This window comes from Botryllus schlosseri, chromosome 12 (assembly GCF_051294905.1).
Source record: "Botryllus schlosseri isolate E-star chromosome 12, Bs_hap1, whole genome shotgun sequence".
In the NCBI taxonomy this organism is placed as follows: Eukaryota; Metazoa; Chordata; class Ascidiacea; order Stolidobranchia; family Styelidae; genus Botryllus; species Botryllus schlosseri.
In genome coordinates, this window is record NC_137247.1 from 2,411,162 (window position 1) to 2,430,562 (window position 19,401).

The 19,401-nt window shown below is 40.9% G+C and overlaps 3 protein-coding genes across 4 annotated transcripts in view; 1 reads left to right on the forward strand and 2 right to left on the reverse strand.

The window, feature by feature from the left end:
* Positions 1-19,401, forward strand: part of LOC145451521 (homogentisate 1,2-dioxygenase-like) — a 71,879-nt gene that overhangs the window by 16,125 nt on the left and 36,353 nt on the right. The window lies entirely within an intron of this gene.
* On the reverse strand, positions 1,157-11,608 carry LOC145452521 (pyridoxal kinase-like). Its single transcript, XM_080330694.1, has 8 exons — positions 11,337-11,608; positions 9,563-9,722; positions 8,889-8,972; positions 7,795-7,938; positions 6,742-6,882; positions 5,090-5,278; positions 3,044-3,187; positions 1,157-1,982 (listed from the first exon to the last, which is right to left on the reverse strand). Exons 1-7 carry the CDS (start codon positions 11,427-11,429, stop codon positions 3,072-3,074), a joined length of 927 nt encoding a protein of 308 aa, XP_080186820.1. The 5' UTR covers positions 11,430-11,608; the 3' UTR covers positions 1,157-1,982; positions 3,044-3,071.
* LOC145451535 (uncharacterized) overlaps positions 17,913-19,401 on the reverse strand; it is an 84,119-nt gene continuing 82,630 nt past the window's right edge. For both annotated transcript variants that reach the window (XM_080329750.1, XM_080329749.1), the window contains exon 3: positions 17,913-19,132. In XM_080329750.1, coding sequence (XP_080185876.1) covers positions 18,910-19,132 — 223 coding nt within the window. In that variant the 3' untranslated portion in view covers positions 17,913-18,909. The remainder of the gene's footprint in view (positions 19,133-19,401) is intronic.

Here is a 19,401-nt window from a genome sequence, read left to right on the forward strand (position 1 = left end):
TGAATTTCCCTATATTAGATTAAAAAAAGCCCTACTTGATCACCTCTTGTCGTTACACTAACACTGTTGCTCTACCTCGCCCAGACATTGCTTCATTGATCATTTGCTTCCATCGTTTAATTTTTCTTCTATTTTAATTTTTTTTAACTACTGTAACATTTTTTACAGCCAGACTGTTTAGAGTCAAGTGTACCTGTTTGATGCTGGTGTGATCAAACTAGGATGACCTTCACGGTCTTATCGATCATTCCTATCTAATACCGAATACTGTGCATGCATATTTTCTGTACCACCACCACTGCCGTGTGTTATGTATTCTGGTTTAATGAAAATAAAGACTCTCTCTCTCTCCGTGCAGCTCAGTCCGATCCAAATCACTTTTCTCAACTCTGCCCGAGTCGAGTCACTACAACCCTGAGGTATATTATAAGCGACACCGAGGAGGTTCGCTGTTACGAACCTGATGCATTTCTCGGGAAGCAAGCCTGCGGGTAGTCAGGGTTCGTATGTGTATCGCAAATGTTCAGGGCTGGGCAAAATCGAGTACCTGAGTGATTCGATTCTGAATCACCTAATATGCTTCGAGTAGAGTCGAGTAATCGAGTACCACTCATTATGACGTCACACCATACAGTACTATGTCGAAGTTCAAATATGTACCTTTTATGCCACCAAAAAGAACATAATGGCTGTTATCCGTCACATTCAAGATGCTTTGGTATTTTTTTCGACCATACCCTTTTCATTGCACTTTTTGACAATGTTGTTGGATGATCATGACTTCGGAAATGTGTTATTTCCAGTAGGCCTAACGTTCGTAGCTTTTGTACTATGTCTGGTATGCTGCGACACGGCCAATCAAGGTTTCAAGGCTTCCTCTCGTTAGTAAATTAACTATCAGTTGCGAGGAGCATATAATTTCAGTACTCGAAAAATCGTCTTTTACTACTAGACTCGAATCATTAAAATTAATACTCGATTCAGATTCGAGTACTCGAATCATTGTGCCCAGCCCTACAAATGTTATCCTAACATCTGCCCAATCCTAAATACGCAACCCATACAATACCTGCGCCTGTCGGACCCCGTAAATCTCGCTACGAACACCTCTCTAACAGCATATGAGTTCTGTATCTCTCGAAACAAGAACACAGGATATCATGGATACCATATATTTGCGAGGTAGGTAAAACGTAATTTGATTGCAATAATCTTCAAATTATAATTTGGTAAATTGTATAAACTAGAACAACTTCAGTCCAACTACTGTTGCATATTTTGGAATCGCACATTTTAGAATACAATTATATCGACTATAACTTCAAAATCCATGCAATTATGAACTGGGCTTGACTGGAAAACTCAACAACACAGAAAAAATATCCAGAAATTTGGACCCAACAAAATATACCGGATCAGAGCTGAACCCCAAACCACAATCTGGTCGATACTGCCAATAAAATGCCCAAATCAAGATAACCCACTAAGTACGGATAGAGACTCTCAGAGGAGCAAAACTTCAATTGAACAATATATTAATATCTAATTAAAGCAGGATATTTTCGGCTGACACTCGTCAGGGGTAATCGTCAGCAACTAGTAGAGAATTCAAAAGAACATTGTATACCATATTGGTACGGCTGTTGATACACAGTTGTTTTGAACTCTGTCCTAGTTGCTGACGATTACCCTGACGAGTGTGAGCCCAAAATATTCGGGCTTATTTCAATATGACCATGTACTATTCAATTAAATACGGAAACCTGCTAAATAGCATCGACACATTCTGTATCTCAACATGCGCATACAGTACTTATGAAATGATGAAAACATCGCATGCAATATGCATACATTCATGATCAGCAATAGATGTACCACATAGTTGAACAGGACAAACATTCAATATATAATGATATGGTGACTTTTGCACACAGAGTAAACGCACACACCACTTCTTAGACGTGCACATGTCATGGAACGGGCTGTAACAGAAACAATACCAGAAGATAACAAACTGATGATTGTTATTGGCAAACACTTAATGAGGTTCTTAGCAGGTGTTCCACGGAACACCAGGGGTTTCATGATCCCGTCTCAGGGTTTCCCCGGAGGTCAAGACACGCACTCACTCAGCTCGAATCATAACTGTTCCGTGGATCAGTAATAGTTAAGAACCAGTGGCCTAATTGATAATTATGCAAAATAGTGTCAAGAGAACAGATTTCGCGTCATCGGCTGAGGCTGCTCATGTTTTCATTTCTATATATCAGGGTTGTAATAACTATAGTCGCGATTTTTTTGGGACGCTACTTGACTCGAGTCATTTGTCCAAATGTGTAAAATGACTCAAATAGAGTAAATTTTTTTATGGACTCGACTTGTACTCAAGTCATTGTGCCTGACTCGAACTAAGTCATATGACTCGAGACTAGGACGGCCAATACATTTCATTGTAACTTCGAATTAGTAATGTTACCGCATTACTGGTATTTTGTCCATCGGTCCCGATGCTTGGGAAATAGGGCCAGAAACTGTTGAGGTTGAGGGAAATTACTACATCTTGAATGCGAGCCATTCGATATCACTTGAGCAGAGTTGAAAAAAGTGGGTTGAAGCGGATTGAACTGAAAACTGAGCTGTTAACATAATAACTTGGACTAGTACTACGACTCGGACTCGACCCTCTACGTACCGACTTGGACTCGGACTTGACTCGAGGCAAAACTACAAAGTGAGATAGGCTTGTGACTCGGAACCATGTGACTTGGTCACAACTCTGCCGTGCATGCAGGCCAACCAAACTAGTCTGTGCCAGCGGAAGTAGTTCGCATATCATCTAAAAATAGTGCATTGAGCTTGAAGGATCTCTTCGCCTCGATTATTGGAAACTTCATGCCGGTGAACAGAACATTCCTTCCATTTCTGAACAAGTTGCTGACGATTACCCCCGACAAGTGTCAGCCGAAAACATTCGGGATTATTTCAATACGAATACACTGTTCTGTTCGTTGTAGATTGTAGATATTATGCACATGTTACTCACTTGAGGTGTCGGGCAACATATAACATCGCTACGTAATTTGCAGCGCCCGAATGCATATCTCCGGATTTTCTATGTCTCTCTTGCATTTCACCAGGCGCAGTTCCAATTCTGAAAATCCCGGCTTCTTATCTTTCCCGACCTGGGCTGAAATCAGTCAGCGAAAAATAATGACCTTCTTGTGGCTACACAACTTCTGCGTTTATTTGTTGGTACATTTCAAAATCATTGAACACCGAGGTGGTAAACCAGGGGTGGGCAAACTACGGCCCGCAGGCCGCATGCGGCCCGCAAGAGTCTAAAGAATCTTCTTAAAAATATTTATAAAATGCATAATAAAAATCGAATTATTGCAGGGCCTTGATTAAACTTTTACTTAGTATATTTCACCATGATAATTCTAAGGCAATGGGTCTCAACCTGGGGGACGTGTGCCCCTTGGGGTCATGACAGCATCCGAAGGGGATCGTGAAGCTGAGCTCAACTGAAATTTTTTTTCACGCTTCGCGCGATTTACTTCCAATTCATAATTATTGCTCTGTATTTAGTATGAATTTCATATTTCAAAATCTCTCATCAATAGTCGTAACCTCCCATGCCACCAAACTATCCGTTAGGTTTGCCATAGCATCCTGTTTGCGTTTTGTGATATGACGATAAGGGGCGCGAAATCTACACATATAGAAGCGTGTTTGAAGCTAACATGGTTATGATGCTGTCAGCATTGTGTGCCCTGGAACTGAACCTGAAGCGGAATTAGTAAATCTATGAACAGATTTAAATTTCAATCCTATTTTAAGAATCGGGACAACCGACTCTCATCTCTATAGTTTTGACAAATTGGTTATTGAGGTCGACCAGCCTATGAAATCTCGCCATTGTTTCTGGCGCGTGTACGATATCAACATAGCAATGTTTGGTTTGTTTCAAATGAGCATATACATTATCTCCATGTCCTCACTATATAATCAAATACCAGCAATATTGCGTTTTGGTTTATGATCCCAATTTTATAGGTGGGGCCCGCGAATGGATTCAAATGTTGAATGCGGCCCGCGAGCTCAAAAGTTTGCCAACCCCTGTGGTAAACAGTATAAAAAGGCTGACAATCACTAAATCATGCTAATTAAAGGGAAAGGTCGGCAATCTCATTCTAATCCAATTCACGAAATGTACCAATATGCTCATATTTAAATTCTAATCTAAATTCTGGTTTTCCTGAAAATGCTACAAAAGAACTGTATACTCTGTAAGTCTGTATAGTGCGAAACGAGCCAAGCTTGGTGTGCTGTGTACATACATTTGACTTTATCAGAGTTGTAATGACTCGAGTCGCAATTTTATGTGACTCGACTTGACTCGAGTCATTTTCATAAAAATGAAAAATGACTCGACTTGAGTGAATTTGTGTATTGACTCCACTTCTCCTCGAGCACATGACTCGGACCAAATCATATGACTCGAGGCTGAGTGTACCAAGACAGACATTTCAATGTAATTTCGAAGAATAGTAATGTTATCACACTATTATTGTTTCGTATATCAGTTCTGGTACTCCAAAATGCTACCAGAAACTATAAAAATTCAAGGAAATTAGTAGATTATGAATGGGAGACAATTGATATCCTCGAGCAGAGTTGTAAAAATCGGGTGTCAAATGATATTAGTTCAGAATTGAACAGTAGACTCGGACTTGAGTCAAAACACTCTGACTTGGACTCGACACCCTACTCCGTGACTTGGACTCGGACTGGACACTGTGGTGAGTTGAAAATGACTCGACTTGAGTCAAAACTATATAAGTGAGATTGCCCTCAGAGTTGAGACTCGGAACCTTGTGACTCGGTTACAACCCTGGACATTATCATTACCAGAATGAGTTCTGATTTGATATGAAGTGAACTCGATTTTTGTCGTATTTCTATCTAATTGTGAATTTAACTTGATTTCCAAGTTTTTGCCAAATTCAGGAATCCGACTTTTAATCTATTTGGAAAAGCTGAACATTTTCTAGCCGTCCAGGTCTGGTTAACACCCAAAAAACCTCACCCAAGGCGGCGTCCCTGGTTTTCAACAGAACGGTACGCATCGTTGAGAGAACTTTTTCCAACACCAGCTTGACGTCGTCGGGATGAACGTGCGACCAGGCCAGAAACGTGGCGGCGAATAAATCCCCGGAACCGACGAAAGTCTCGCTGATCACCGGGATTGTGGCCTTCCACTTCTCGGTCTTGTCGCCTGAACATGGAATACGACATACACGAACCCATTGATTTTCAATACCCGAATGTAGGGGCCGGATTGTAATGACTCGAGTGATTCTCTCAAAATACGGAAATGACTCGACTCGAGTCAATCTGTGCATTGACTCGACTTGGACTCATTGCGCAAGACTCGAACCAAGTCATATGACTCGAGACTCAGACGGCCAAGACCGTCATTTCATTGTAATTTCGAAGAATACTGAAGTAACCACACTATCGGGATTTCGTCTATTGGTACTGGTACTTTTACAATGCGGCCAGAAACTGCTAAAGTGAAAAAATTAGTACATTATAAATGCGAACCATTCAATATCACCAAACAGTGTTATAAGATACGGGTTTAACAAGACTTTAACTGAAATCTGAGCAGTCAACACAACGACTTGGACTCGGACTCGACCCTCTGATCGCTGACTTGGACTCGGACTTGACTCGGTGGTGAATCGAGAATGACTCGACTCGAGTCAAAACTATAAAAGTGAGATTGGCTTGTGACTTACTTACAACCCTGTGCAGCGGTTCTTAAATTTGTAGGCGTTAAAGCATCTGAGGGGACGCGAAGCCACATGAGAGCGATGTTGTCGCGCGCAATTAGTTTAATTTGTGCCGAAACCTCCCAGTTTCGACAACAATAACACCAATTAGACACCAAACTCTCTCAAATGTCTTCATATAACAGTTCTACATCACAATAAAGATTATTTGGTATCATTCAAGGGGTGACCAACCTTTTTGCTATTCACTGCCGCATTTCGATCACGTCATGTAGCCTAAGGCCGCATTCCAGGGCATAGTTCGAATGAACAAAGTGACCGCCAAAGACCCACTTTAAACTGTCCGTGTCGATTTTCCGTGAGCTGCAGACTAATCTATTTATTCATATCAGCTTAAATCACGGGTGGTAATATTAGGAATAAATTTTCGGATTAGTCATGGTCGGGCGAAGCGAGAAAATTTCAGATTCACGAATCAATTTCGTCATTAATAATAATCGTAGTTTCACATCATCCTATCCAACATTTATCCTTTCTCAGCCCATGTGATCAGATTTCCAGGTAGAGTTGATGGAGGGAGTCAATTCGTAAATTCAATTTTCATTTCCACTCTGTGTTGCATGCTTCGATACCACCAATTAAGGTTTCAAGACTTCCACGGTGGAAAATACTGTCTAAAACAATTATATTGATAAATAAACTCGAAGTAGTAAGGGCTGCATAATTCCAGTACTCTAAAAAATCATTTCTCACTACTCGAGTCATTAGAATTAAAACTCCATTCAGATTCAAGTACTCAAACCATCGCGCTCAGCCCTACTACTGGAGTACTGACTGCCTGCGCTATCACAGTGTGTATAAAGAAAAGTGCTGGAGGTGTGGAAATTACATTGCTCTAAAAATAAAATAAATACGTAAAGGTACACATTCCAGCGACACCCACCTTGAATACGGCTACAAAACGTGACCATCGATTTTCCCAGCTCTCCGATCTCAGAACTGCTGATCACGACAGTTTTCGGGCCGAGTTTATGGAGCATCCCCATGCATTCGAGAGCGTCCTTTTCACAGGTTACCGTCATATCTGCAAACGTAAACAGCTCTACATTAGGCCAGTTCAAAAATAAATTTTGTTTTTCATATTTTAGCAGTCAGGCATGCTTGATAAAATTGTTTGGCAAACTAAAAAAAAAACTATGCACATCAAATCTGGCTCAACTTCAACCATACTATATGAGCAGAACATTTTAAATTTTTTCTAAAAAAAATTTAAAAGTTTTTCGAATTTTACTGACCCCGTGAAATTGTAAAGTTACAAAAAAAATGATGCTCAACAATTCTGGCTCAATTCCAACCAGCAGTAAGGAGGTTATGGATTTAAATTATAGTATTTACGGTTAGTAATAACCCACAGTAAATACTTTGATACAGTTGACTCCAAGGCACCAAATGAAAGTGCGAACAGCAAGAATCAGAACTGCCAAAAGCCATACATGTTTTGATTAGCAAACATAAGTTGGATAATTCTATTTGTAGAGCGTCATGGAGGTACAGAAGTTCAATATGCAATTGAATAGTATATTAATATTGAAATGAACCCGAATATTTTCGGCTGACGCTAGTCGTAAAATATTTGGGTCCATTTCAATATGGATAATACTATTCAATGCTATTTGTGTGAAATATTATCGAGAAAACAGATTGTGCTGACGTCAACCAAGCATGTGCCAACATGAGGAGTGTGTATGATCTAAAAATTGAACATTGAGCTCAATCATTGCCTTGATTATTCGGAATTTCATGCTGGTGACATCATATTTTATGATAGGCCGACAATTGTTGATATACAATGTTCTTTCCAATTCTCTACTAATTGCTGACGATTACCCCTGACGAGTGTCAGCCAGAAAATATTCGGGTATATTTCAATATGAAAATACTATTCAATTGTATATCGAAGTTCTGTGCCTCCAAGAAGCTCTTCAAACTAGCATACCTGTCAATAGTTGCGCTTCGAATTGATTAGGAGTCAGGATATCCGCGATCGGTAGTACTTCTTCTTTAAAAACTGGCAATATATTTTCCGGCACATACATCTTGCCTTTTCCATACCAAAGATCCCCCATCACCGGATCACAAACTGTAAAAGAGAAACGAATGTTGCAATGTCACTAATTACCATGTAAAAACGATAGCTACACGTCAGTGAGGCTATATTCAGGAAATGGAAGGGGATGGTAAGTAGGTATGGGCTATCATATTTCATCTTGCCCTGACTTGTCGCAATACTGCTATTTTAAAGCTCAGACGATAACATGTCATTTGGCTAACTATTACAGATGCGATCAAGTTTCTAGGCAAATGTATTTGGACAGGACCAGCCTTGGACCATGGATAATTCCAATTATCTAATTGGATTAATTAGGGAAAAATGCTAGTTATCTAATTTCTGGAATGTTCCTTCGCCCGAATTCTAACCTAATTCCTTATTTTCCTGTAAATGTAACAGGAAAACTGTATAGTGCGAAACAAGCCAAGCTAGCTGTACTCTGCACCGCGCTATTCTCATGCTCTTGAGAATGAACCTTGATTTGATGTGAACTGAACTCCGAACATGATTCAATGTTCAAGTTCTCGCGAGTTCAGTAATTTTAGTCCAACCTAATCTGGTAAAAAACTGTGCAGCTATAATTCTAACTTTAATCTCATTCGTTAAAAACTGTGTAGTTGTGATTCCAATTCTACTCTAATCTGGAAAAACTGTTTAGCTATAATTCTAATAGAATTTAGTAAAGCTGAAAATTTCACAACGATACCCAGATTCTGGTAATCAAAAATAGGGTGTGATGTGAAGCATGGGCACTTGGGCAGAGTAGTGATGTGATGTGGTGTGGACCATTCTCTTCAACAGTGAATCGATCCTATTAGCTGTAACACTTGAATGCTCGACTATTTGGCTACAGTAGTTCAAGACCCAAGGCCTGCGACAAAACTTCAATATCCAACTCCAAAAATCTCTCAACTGATGCCTACAAATGCAATGAATACCCGCAATAGGTCAAATCAAAGGTAACTAGAATTACACTTTACCATAGATTAATGCAGGATTTCGCTTCTTCAATTCCTTGATGATGTGTACAAGTTTTTGAAGCATTTCTTTGTCATAGCAATAGCCTGAACACAGTGCATATTAGCCTGAAAATGCTGTTACATGAAAAAAATGAGGATTATATAATAGCCTATCGAGCGAGCTGTGGAAAGTGGCTTTATGATCAAACCAAATCATGTTTATTTATAAGGTAGGCATATAAAGTAATATATATACAGTATATACAGTAAGCAACAGTTTGAAATGCCATCAAGTAGCATTGGAAGGCACAAATTCGCAAAATTGCCGGTGACAACGTTGAGAATTATAGAGCTTGGTTGCAATGGTCAATATTACTATACCAGTGGGTTAAATTTTCTGACCATAGCCCAATGCAGGAGTTGAATTACACACGTTATTTACATCAGGCAACCTGAAAAGAAAAACCTATTTCAGTTATTCATACACAACTCAAAATGCCATATTAATATTTATATTCATCAGCAGCTGTTTGTTATTTACAAAAGTTTCGACCTCTTGATTTAATGACATCATGTTAAGGGTATCAGTTGCAACAAGCAGAACTAAAATTGTTTTATTCATAGTAATATTATCAACTACGCATGGGGACTAGAATACTACAGAGACTTGCGATATACCATGACAACTTTCGAACCTGTCAAGACATAATCATAATCAATGCAGTTGTTGGCTTTCAGTGCTTCATAGATTTCCTCCAATTGAGCACACGTCAACACCGGTCCTTTCCAGAGAGGGTATCCAGTGTGGTTCGAAAATTGCACAGAATTTATGTAGTCCACTTCAAAACCAAGAATCTGAAGGTACACAATCGTTAATACACATGCATCGCTTCGAGGAAATGTCATGCACTGATGTAAGAGATGTGAAGACATCCAATATCACAGATATTGGCACTTCTTCGATGGCAGTCAGAGATCGGAAAGTGTTCACCATGATCACCAATGAATGTTTTCCATGAACACGAACAAAAATTTATAAACGTCAAAATAAATTGGTTTTGTGTGCCTTTGGAGGGATGGATATTAGGGTGGGGGTGGGGGGTATTAGGGTGGGGGAAAGGGAGATTGGAGGTGGATTAGGGTCAAAGTTGGGGTTAGGTATCCCAAGATCAGGGTTGGGGGATGTTAGGAAAGGGGGATATTAGGGTTGGGGGAAATAGGGGAGGGGAGGTATGTTAGGGACAAAGTTGGGGTTATGGTATCCCAAGATTAGGGTGGGGTTGGGGGGATATTAGGGTTGCAGGAGGGGGGATATTAGGGTTGTGGGAAGGGGGATATTAGGGTTGGGGTTAGGGTGATATTAGGGTTGCGGGAGGGGGGTATTAGGGTTGTGGGACGGGGGATATTAGGGATGGGGGAGGGGAGGTGGGTTAGGGACAAAGTTGGGGTTAGGGTATCCCAAGATGAGGGTTGGGGAAGGGTGATATTAGGGTTGGGGGAAAGGGGATATTAGGGTTGGGGTAAGGGGGATTGCAGGTGGGTTAGGGTATCCCAATATTAGGCTTTGGGAAGGGGTATATTAGGGTTGGGGGAAAGGGAGATGGGTTACAACCCCGGTTAGGGGTAATCTAACCCCAACTTTGAACCTAATCCACCTCCAACCCCCCTTTCCCCCAACCCTAATATCCCCCTCCCAAACCGTAATATCCCCCTTCCCTAACCCGAATACCCCCTACCCTAACCCTAATATCCTCCCTCCCGCAACCCTAACATACCCCAACCGTAATATCCCCCTCCCGCAACCCTAATACCTCCTCCCGCAACCTTAATACCCCCTCCCACAACCCTAATACCCCCCCTCCCACAACCCTAATACCCCCCTCCCACAACCCTAATATCCCCCCTCCCACAACCCTAATAACCCCCTCCCGCAACCCTAATATCCCCCCTAACCCTCTCCAAACGCAAAAACGATAATTTTGACGTTTATAAATGTTTATTCGTGTTCATGGAAAACATTCATTGGTGATCATGGTGAACACTTTTCGATCTCTGACTGCCATCGAAGAAGTGCCCAGATATTTTGCTACCATGCATTCTAAACTGGGTTGTAACCAAGTCACGGTGGCTATTGATTCGAGTGTATATTTCAATAATTGGCCCAGATATATGAGACTTGACTTGTCGAGTTATCGTAGGACTTGAGCGAGTCGTGCACAATGACTCAAGTACAGGTCAAGTCAATACTCAAATTTCCATTTTTGAGAAAATGGCTCGAGTCAATGAAAAATTGTGACTCGATTCATTGCACTTGCAACCCTGGATCAATTTCACATTTAAATTTCACCATGGTTAACTGACTCATCCAAATTCATTCATTCTTCACTCAGATTCAGACGGGGTATTTTCAACACGTTGCATATACGTTGCTACATTCGCATATTATCACATAGAGACGAAAGTGCTCACCTGTAAAGGAAAAACGGCGGATCTATTCCCTACGTATCCGCGAACGACGTGACTCTGTATAGATAAAACTCGGACTTCTTCACCGCTGTCCATAGCCAATTGCCTTGTCGTTCCCCGTCCAGCGTGCGTTCAACTTAAAAACGGTACGGTCGGTCAAACTAACGTACCTTATAGTATTCTACCGTAAAACATGTGCTCAAAGCTGGTTTCTCTGTCGATACTGGGAAAAATGACATCGTTCGCGCTTGACTAACTTTGTTATTGCCGACCGATCTGCAACAGTGATTTGGCCTCCGTGCTACTTGATTACAAATAATATGCTATAGGTCAGTGGTTCCCAACCTTTTTGTTTTCATTCCCCACTTTGAATTTATTCCGAGTCGTCATTCCCCACTACCCAAAACTATCGTCGTTTTTCCTAATAACTTTTGTCATTACGGAGCAGCAAATTGCTTGTTTGGGTACACAAGACACACAACCACGCCAGTAAGCAAGATAATAGGATATAACTGAAACATAAAACGTGTTGTGAAGTTATAGGCGATTGTCTTCCGTACTGGTGGGGTTTTCCAATAGCAAGTGCAAGTCCCTGCTAAACTTCCGGCCAAATGTTATGGAGGTGCATGGAACGGCAACGACCGATTTTGCAGCTTCGTTCCGCTTAGCCGAGGCTGGAGAGGAGAATTGTTTTGCGTAAGCGACTGTAGGATTTCTGGCAATCCAAAAGCTATCTTCCCGAGCGCAGAAATTATTGAATCTGGTCTTGATCGAAAGCTACTGGTGCACCAATTCCGAAAATATAAATTAAAATAATGATCAGGCACTGATCCACCTAGAATCCGTCCTCCAAGTCTGAAATAACGGCATTGTTCGAACAATCGGAGAGTCGCAGCGGGTCATTGTTATGGTCATTGTGTTGCGGTTACCCGATTGTTCTGAACAATGCCTATATTTCAGACTTGGGGGACAGATTCTAGGTCAGGGCCGGCCAACCCGTGGCCCGCGAGAGGGTTTTGAGTGGCCCGCGAGGTAACACAAGTACAACACACGCGCGTCCACGTCGTCCAAATATCATATGATCGACCGAAAAGATCATCGCTCTATCAAATATGCCGGACCTGATGTGTGGAGCAGTATCCCGCCGGCCATCCGACAGTCGACGAGCATGTCCACATTCAAGTCGAAATACAAGCAATTACTACTAAATAAATACAGTCCATCCTCAAGATTACCGGACCACGACTGACCTATCGATCTCGCTTCCCATGACATGCCGCCCTATTTATTGTCGCTTTCTTTTTTCTATACTATCTTCTTTACTTTCATTCAGTGTGCATGCCTCCTCTTTACATCGCCTAGGCCAAGGGTCGGCAACCTACGGCCCGCGGGCCGGATCCGGCCCGCCAAGCAAAATCGTCCGGCCCGCGACATAATAATTAGTTATCACAAGAATACGGTCCGCCGTTGAGTTTCAATCTGCAGTGCAGCACTGCAGCACTGCATGAAAAAAATGCGGCATTGCTACGATATAATTATAGAATGTAAACATGGAATGGCAGCGACCGATTTTGCAGCTTCGTTCCGCTTCACTGAAGCTTTACTCAGACTTATTTTACGGCAGCTACTGTAGGATTTATGGCAATCCAAAAGTTGTCTTCCAGAGCTCAGAACTTACTGAATCTGGTCTTGAACGAAAGCTACTGTTGCACTGATTCCGAAAATATCAATCAAAATACGATCAGGCTCCGTACTTAGATGATAAATCACCCTCAACATCTAAAATCTGCATTGTTCAGAACAATCGGATGAACGCAAAACAGTGACCACAACAATGACCCATTGCGGCTCTTCGATTGTTCGGACAATGCCGATAATTCAGACTTGAAGGGCGAATTCTAAGCGGCCCAGTGCCTGATCATATTTTCATTTACATTTTCGGATTCAGTGTGACAGTAGCTTTCGATCAATACCAGATTCAGTAAGTTCTGAGCTCTGGAAGACAACTTTTGGATTGCCATAAATCCTACAGTAGCTGCCGTAAAATATGTCTGAGTAAAGCTTCAGTGAAGCGGAACGAAGCTTCAAAATCGGTCGCTGCCATTCCACGTTTACATTCTATAATATAATAGTAGCCTTACATCGTATTAGTCTATTGTTACGTCATAAAACGAAGGTGGTTGAAGTAGGAGATGGAGATTGACTAGACTGGATCAGTGCTTATCAATCGGGTGTATCCCGCAACCGAAGGTGTTCCATACTTTTTTAAAGGGTTTACCACTCTAATGGGGTGTGACAATAAAGGTGTCCTTCCTTTGCTTCAAAAACGCTTGGAACATCTCAGACGCAATGACGGAATCTCAAACTGTTCAATTATAGATAACTAGCCTCCGTATGTTAGTTAGCCTATCTATAGTTTAATTTTCCAGAAGGCATTGTGTGCCAAGACAACAAACCTAAATAGTGTTTTGGCCACAATGATGAAAACTGTTAATATGATTTTTGTCTCATTAACTGAATCAGTTACGCCAGATATTACTACGTGCAGAGAATCAATATGGCGATGTCATGTAGGCCTATATCTGTCATATGTCGCACATTAAGTCGAGCAGCTATGCTTACACGAGTGTATGACTGAGAAATGAAATAGCAATTTTCGTCGAAAACACAAATATCGCCGACTCATAATCTTGTAATCGAAAATGGGTATCTCATCTTGCTTTCTGGTACATTTAACGTCACATCTGAACAAATTGAATTTGCAACTTCAGGGGGAAAACTACTAAGTACATGAGATGTTGAGGCGCATTCAAAACAAACCTGTGACTCTGGAAATGTCAACAGTACAAAGAAAATTATGCTCACTTTCCTATACTGGAGGAGAGAAAACCTAGTACCAACACTACATTTGTAACTGTGATACGAAATTTAACTACTGAATATTCACCCGCTTTTCCCGCATTCCTTCTCTACAAAATGAATTCTGACTATTCAGTACTCCGTTTAATGTGGACGCCAATAACATTGCCTGAAAATTTCAAATGGGCCTTTCTGAAATGCGATGCAGTTGAATTGAATGACAAATTTCATACAAAGAGCATATCGCTGCATAACTTTGACAAAGAGTACAGTCTTGAAATTGGCCTTCATCCCAGCTTGACCATGACCAACAATGCAAAAGAAATTGAATCGATTTTTGGAAGCACGTACGCATGTGAACAATAGTTTTGAACAATGAAACTCACGAAGAGCAAGCTAAGATCACGTATTTCGGACGTCCATTTTGAATAGGGTCTGATTCTTGTTTCATCTGACTTGTTACCAGAAGTTGAAAACCTTTCACAAAGCAAGCTGCGTCAATTGTCACATTTGTTCTGTGTTGTTGAAGTGTAAATGCATGTGTCTTCTGATTGGCAGTGTTGGGATCAAGTCACTACCTTCGAGTCACGAGTCATTTCGAGTCATTGCACATTTTGACTCGAGTCAAGTCAAGTCAATCGATTTTCGAAGGTGACTCGAGTCAAGTCAAGTCACTCGATTTTTAAAGGTGACTCGAGTCAAATCGAGTCAAGTCAAGTCAAGTCACGAGTCAAGTCACAATTCAAGTCAAGTTGGTTTTTCGAAGTATGAGGCATGATTATATGTCATTGCATTTTGCTGGCTGTCTGAAATACAGATTGAGTGGTCATTGATTCTGAACCAATGAACGAATATATAGTTAAATATGCACGCAAGAAGGCGCTGTATCGCTCACATATACGTAGAACTGCTAAACTACGTAAGTAATTGCATAGCCTCATTTTATAGTTACCAGCCAAAATAGATAATAGAGAAACGAATTGATAAGATTTAATATACATTCGAGCCTGCGCGAATGGTTGATGACTATATAAACTATATTCGAATTCAATTTCAATTAACCAAGAGGTTTGAAGTAAAAACAGAAAGCAGAAATACACATTTTACTATTAAATTACTTTACTATACTAGTTTACGACATCGTAAGCTATAAGCTTCGATCACTTCGTTTGCGGTCAATTTATTTGGGAAAGAACAATGGAGGCACAGTGAAACGCACGATCATTGAATGATTAGCCGCACGAGCGTTTCGCGAGCAACCCGACTATATTCCAGATACAATGATTTTATCGACACCGATTACTTGATGACTTGAAATTGACTCGTGAATTTTGCTCCGAGTCACGAGTCAATCCACATTTTTGATACGTCGAGTCAAGTCAAGTCAAGTCATTTTAGCAAAGTGACTCGAGTCAAGTCAAGTCATACGAAAAAGGTGACTCGAGTCTGACTCGAGTCAAGTCATGACTCGAGTCATCCCAGCACTGCTGATTGGTATGATTGAGATTGCAGCAATGTAGGATAATATACCGAAGTGAGCGTAAAATATAGCACTAAGAAAAATTCCGGCCCGCCAAGAAGTTGTACAGTCGAAATTTGGCCCGCGACTAGCAAAAGGTTGCCGACCACTGGCCTAGGCCAAGGTGGGTGTCAGATTCCATAGACTGCTCTTTGTCGCTTCGACATCTTCCTGTCTTTTCATTGTATCGCATTTTTTGTGGTGTATTGAACTGATAAAATTGCTAATAAACCAATGATGATGATGATGATGATTTACGAAATTTCTAATATTCTAAAAATATGGATTGCATAGATTGTTAACTTGCAAGGCCAACCAAAAATTTGATTAGTCTGGCCGCAACACTTGAGATGTGATGACTAAAATATCAGCTCCGAAGCATTGGCAGATCCATGAGCCAGTCACATATTGGTAGATCTTCGTACACTACAATAAAGCAGAATAATTTTCCATAGATTTTTCAAAAGTAAAAATTTCCTACACGCTTCGCGCATCATGTTGTCACACGATCTCTTGCTTTCAATATTGTTGCCCCTTTGTCAAAATGAAAGAACTCCTAATATATCAGATTGAGTCTAACTATATTCGCGATTACGAGACAACGTGTCGTTCAACATATGCGACCTTGCGTTTGCGCTCGCAGAAAGACCGTTGACTAGGCTTACCATACGTCCTCTTTTAAGAGGATTTGTCCTCTTTTTTGACTTTTTTGAAAGTGTCCTCGGAGGACGCCCTTTTGTCCTCTTTTTTGAGATTTTGTCCTCTTTTTTGAAAATTTAGGTCAGATTTAGAGGAAATTGCGAGTGATCTGCCGCAAATTAGCGCAGAAGTGAAGCTCCGGCGGGTATTTCGGAGGCAAAAGTGGTGATTTCAGCTCTGAGCGAAAAGAAGACCTTTTTTTTTTTTTTTTTTTTTTAGTCATCCACCTAGCAATGTGGAGTGAAAAACGTGTTTTTGAGCTCTGAGCGGAAGTGATGACCTTTTTTTTTTAGTCAACCGATCATGAAGCGGGTGAAATTTACCTGTTTTTGAGAATTCTTTTGCTTGTCTGAAATTTCTGAAAAAGTGTCCTCTTTTTTCATTTCCGAAATATGGTAAGCCTACCGTTGACTATGAAACCTAGGCACAAAATGATTGGCGCATGTTGGTCGAAGCTTTCGATATCGATATGTCCAAGCGCCGAATAGCCCAGTCCTCGCCAACTGAGCCCGCAATATGGTCAAGTGACAATGTTATTGACCTATGAACTCCAAAAATTTTTCGCGCTTCGCGCGGCTAGTGGCCCGCGCAGTAGTTCGTCATTCGAATGTGGCCCTTTGGCTGAAAAGGTTGGCCACCCCTGTTCTAGGTGGATCAGTGCCTGATCAATATTATGATTTATATTTTCGGAATCGGTGCAACAGTAGCTTTCGATCAAGACCAGATTCAGTAATTTCTGCGCTCGGAAAGATAGCTTTTGGATTGCCAGAAATCCTACAGTCGCTTAAGCAAAACAATTCTCCACTACAGCCTCAGCGAAGCGGAACGCAGCTGCAAAATCGGTCGTTGCCGTTCCATGTTTAATTTCTATAGTGGAACAGTATCTGTGTTTAACAGTATCAGTGTGGAACAGTCGTCGAGCATGTCCTGTCCGCATTCAAGTCTAAATACAAGCAATCTGGACTGAATGGACCACGAACTGACATATCGACCTCGCTTCCGTCACATGCCATCTCATTTCATCATTTTGTCGCTTGTCCTCTCATGTAATCTTCTCTTACTTTTCATTCCGCGTGCATGCCTCCTCTTTACGTCGCCTAGGCCCTGGTGAGAGTCCGATTTCAAAGGCTACTGCAAGTCGTTTCTACACTTTCCTATCTTTTCATTGTATCGCAGTCTTGCGGTGTTTCAAAACGAAACTTGACTTCAGGCCAGGCTAGGGCTAATGCAGTCGTTAAACAATAACACTAATCTTTAGGTCAGGACATCAATTCGCAATCAGCATTATAACCAACCATCTTCCCAAAACACCAGATTCATACATAGCAGATTCTCAGATAGGGTGCTGGTTCTTGCTGACTTCCTTCGTCCTGTCTCTGTAACGCATGCTGCTGCCACAGAATTTCTAATTCAATATTTCAGATGTGAAGAGCATTTCACTCCTCACCCCATACGAGAACGCTGCTGCTGAACGATACAAGCACTAACAATCTGTCTTGCGATTATGAATTTTGTACTATCCATGTATTTCTGAAAGTGAACTTCACAAAACGAAATAAAGTCAATTCCACACTTAAAAATCCTTCCGAGAGATGCTGTGGGCAAAATATAAACAGTGGCTCAATAGTACAACACTATTACCTATCTACAATTGACGCACAATACGAGCTAATTGATATGCTAACAACAAACCACAAGACATATTATTGGCACGTTAATTGCATGAAATTGATTGTGGAAAACGTTTTGGGACTCTTGTCGATAAAATTCGTCAAAATATTAAAAACAATAAAAGCAAGTAACTGCACTTGGTAGGCGTTGCTTCCACAATTCAAAATACACGCAATTTGCGGTTATTCACAACGTTAGCAAATGAAATATTTTGTATTCCAACGATTCGGGACATTTGGATTCATAAACAGTTAAATCGAACACAGTGACTGAATATCGTTTTTTTCCTAGCAAAAAAATGATAAATCATCACACCAAACTCGTGTCAGGCAGACAAAGGCATCGACAATATTTGTCACACAAAATTACGCTAATGCAAGACGCAAAAGTAACGGGACTACATAACAAATAAGACGGTTCTTCGCTATAAAAAGTTTTGTCACGCAGACAGTGAAACGTGTCGAAAATGTTGCAAAGAGCAAAAAAAGGTGTGAGAATTACATCTAAACGTGCTCTTGTTGGAGTTTGAACACTAGGGCTGTTCAAAAATAACTTTTTTTTCAAATTTTAGCAGCTACTCGATAGAATTGTTAGGTTGGCTGAAAAAACTCTGCACACCTAATTTGGCCAACCGAACAATTTTATCGAATAACCATTGAAATTTGAAAAGAATTTATTTTTGAAAAACCCTATTGAACATGAATCGAAGGTAAGCCAATGGTGATTGCAGGAGTTATATCACCGCATACGACGATCTTGAGGCAAACGCAAAGGCCGAGACGCCGAGCTTACTTCGAAACGAGTCTACGGAACGAACGACGGTAGACTTTATTCGGACGGATTTCCGTTTTCCTGATATCCGGTCTGCGCCGGGACTTCAATGTCGGTCTTTCTGCGCTCCCACACGGACATGTTGTCGGTGTGAAATGGCGCGCCGCCTCTGGTGTACTTCTCTTTGATCTTGCTTCCCTCCATGCGCGCGTCCATAACGTTTTGCATGCCGCGGTTCTTTGCCGATTGCAATTTCTGGTTTTCCACTTGGTTGTTGGTTCTGAAGAGATGGATTCAACATGATACTTTAATTGCTAGAATACACAATTCAGATTCCAGTCATTGTGTCCACTAGTAATGAGTTGAAATTGCAATCTGAGGTTATTAGCAATCGGCATATAGACAAGAGTCACGAGACAACTCAAATCCAAGCTGAATGTTGGATTGAAACTGTGCAATTGATCGGACTTCTCCGATTCGTTCGAATATATAAGTTAAATCTAGAAACTGCTAATGAACAAATTGCGTATAGAATAGTTTAAGAAATGA

What these genes read in the sequence shown, in the direction of transcription:
- LOC145452521 (XM_080330694.1), bottom strand. Translation starts at nt 11,429, where the DNA reads ATGGACAGCGGTGAAGAAGTCCGAGTTTTATCTATACAGAGTCACGTC. An exon ending in CCGCCGTTTTTCCTTTACAG is followed by an intron (nt 9,723 to 11,336) that starts GTGAGCACTTTC and finishes GTGTACCTTCAG; the next exon opens with ATTCTTGGTTTTGAAGTGGA. An exon ending in CGAAGCGCAACTATTGACAG is followed by an intron (nt 6,883 to 7,794) that starts GTATGCTAGTTT and finishes TTACGTTTGCAG; the next exon opens with ATATGACGGTAACCTGTGAA.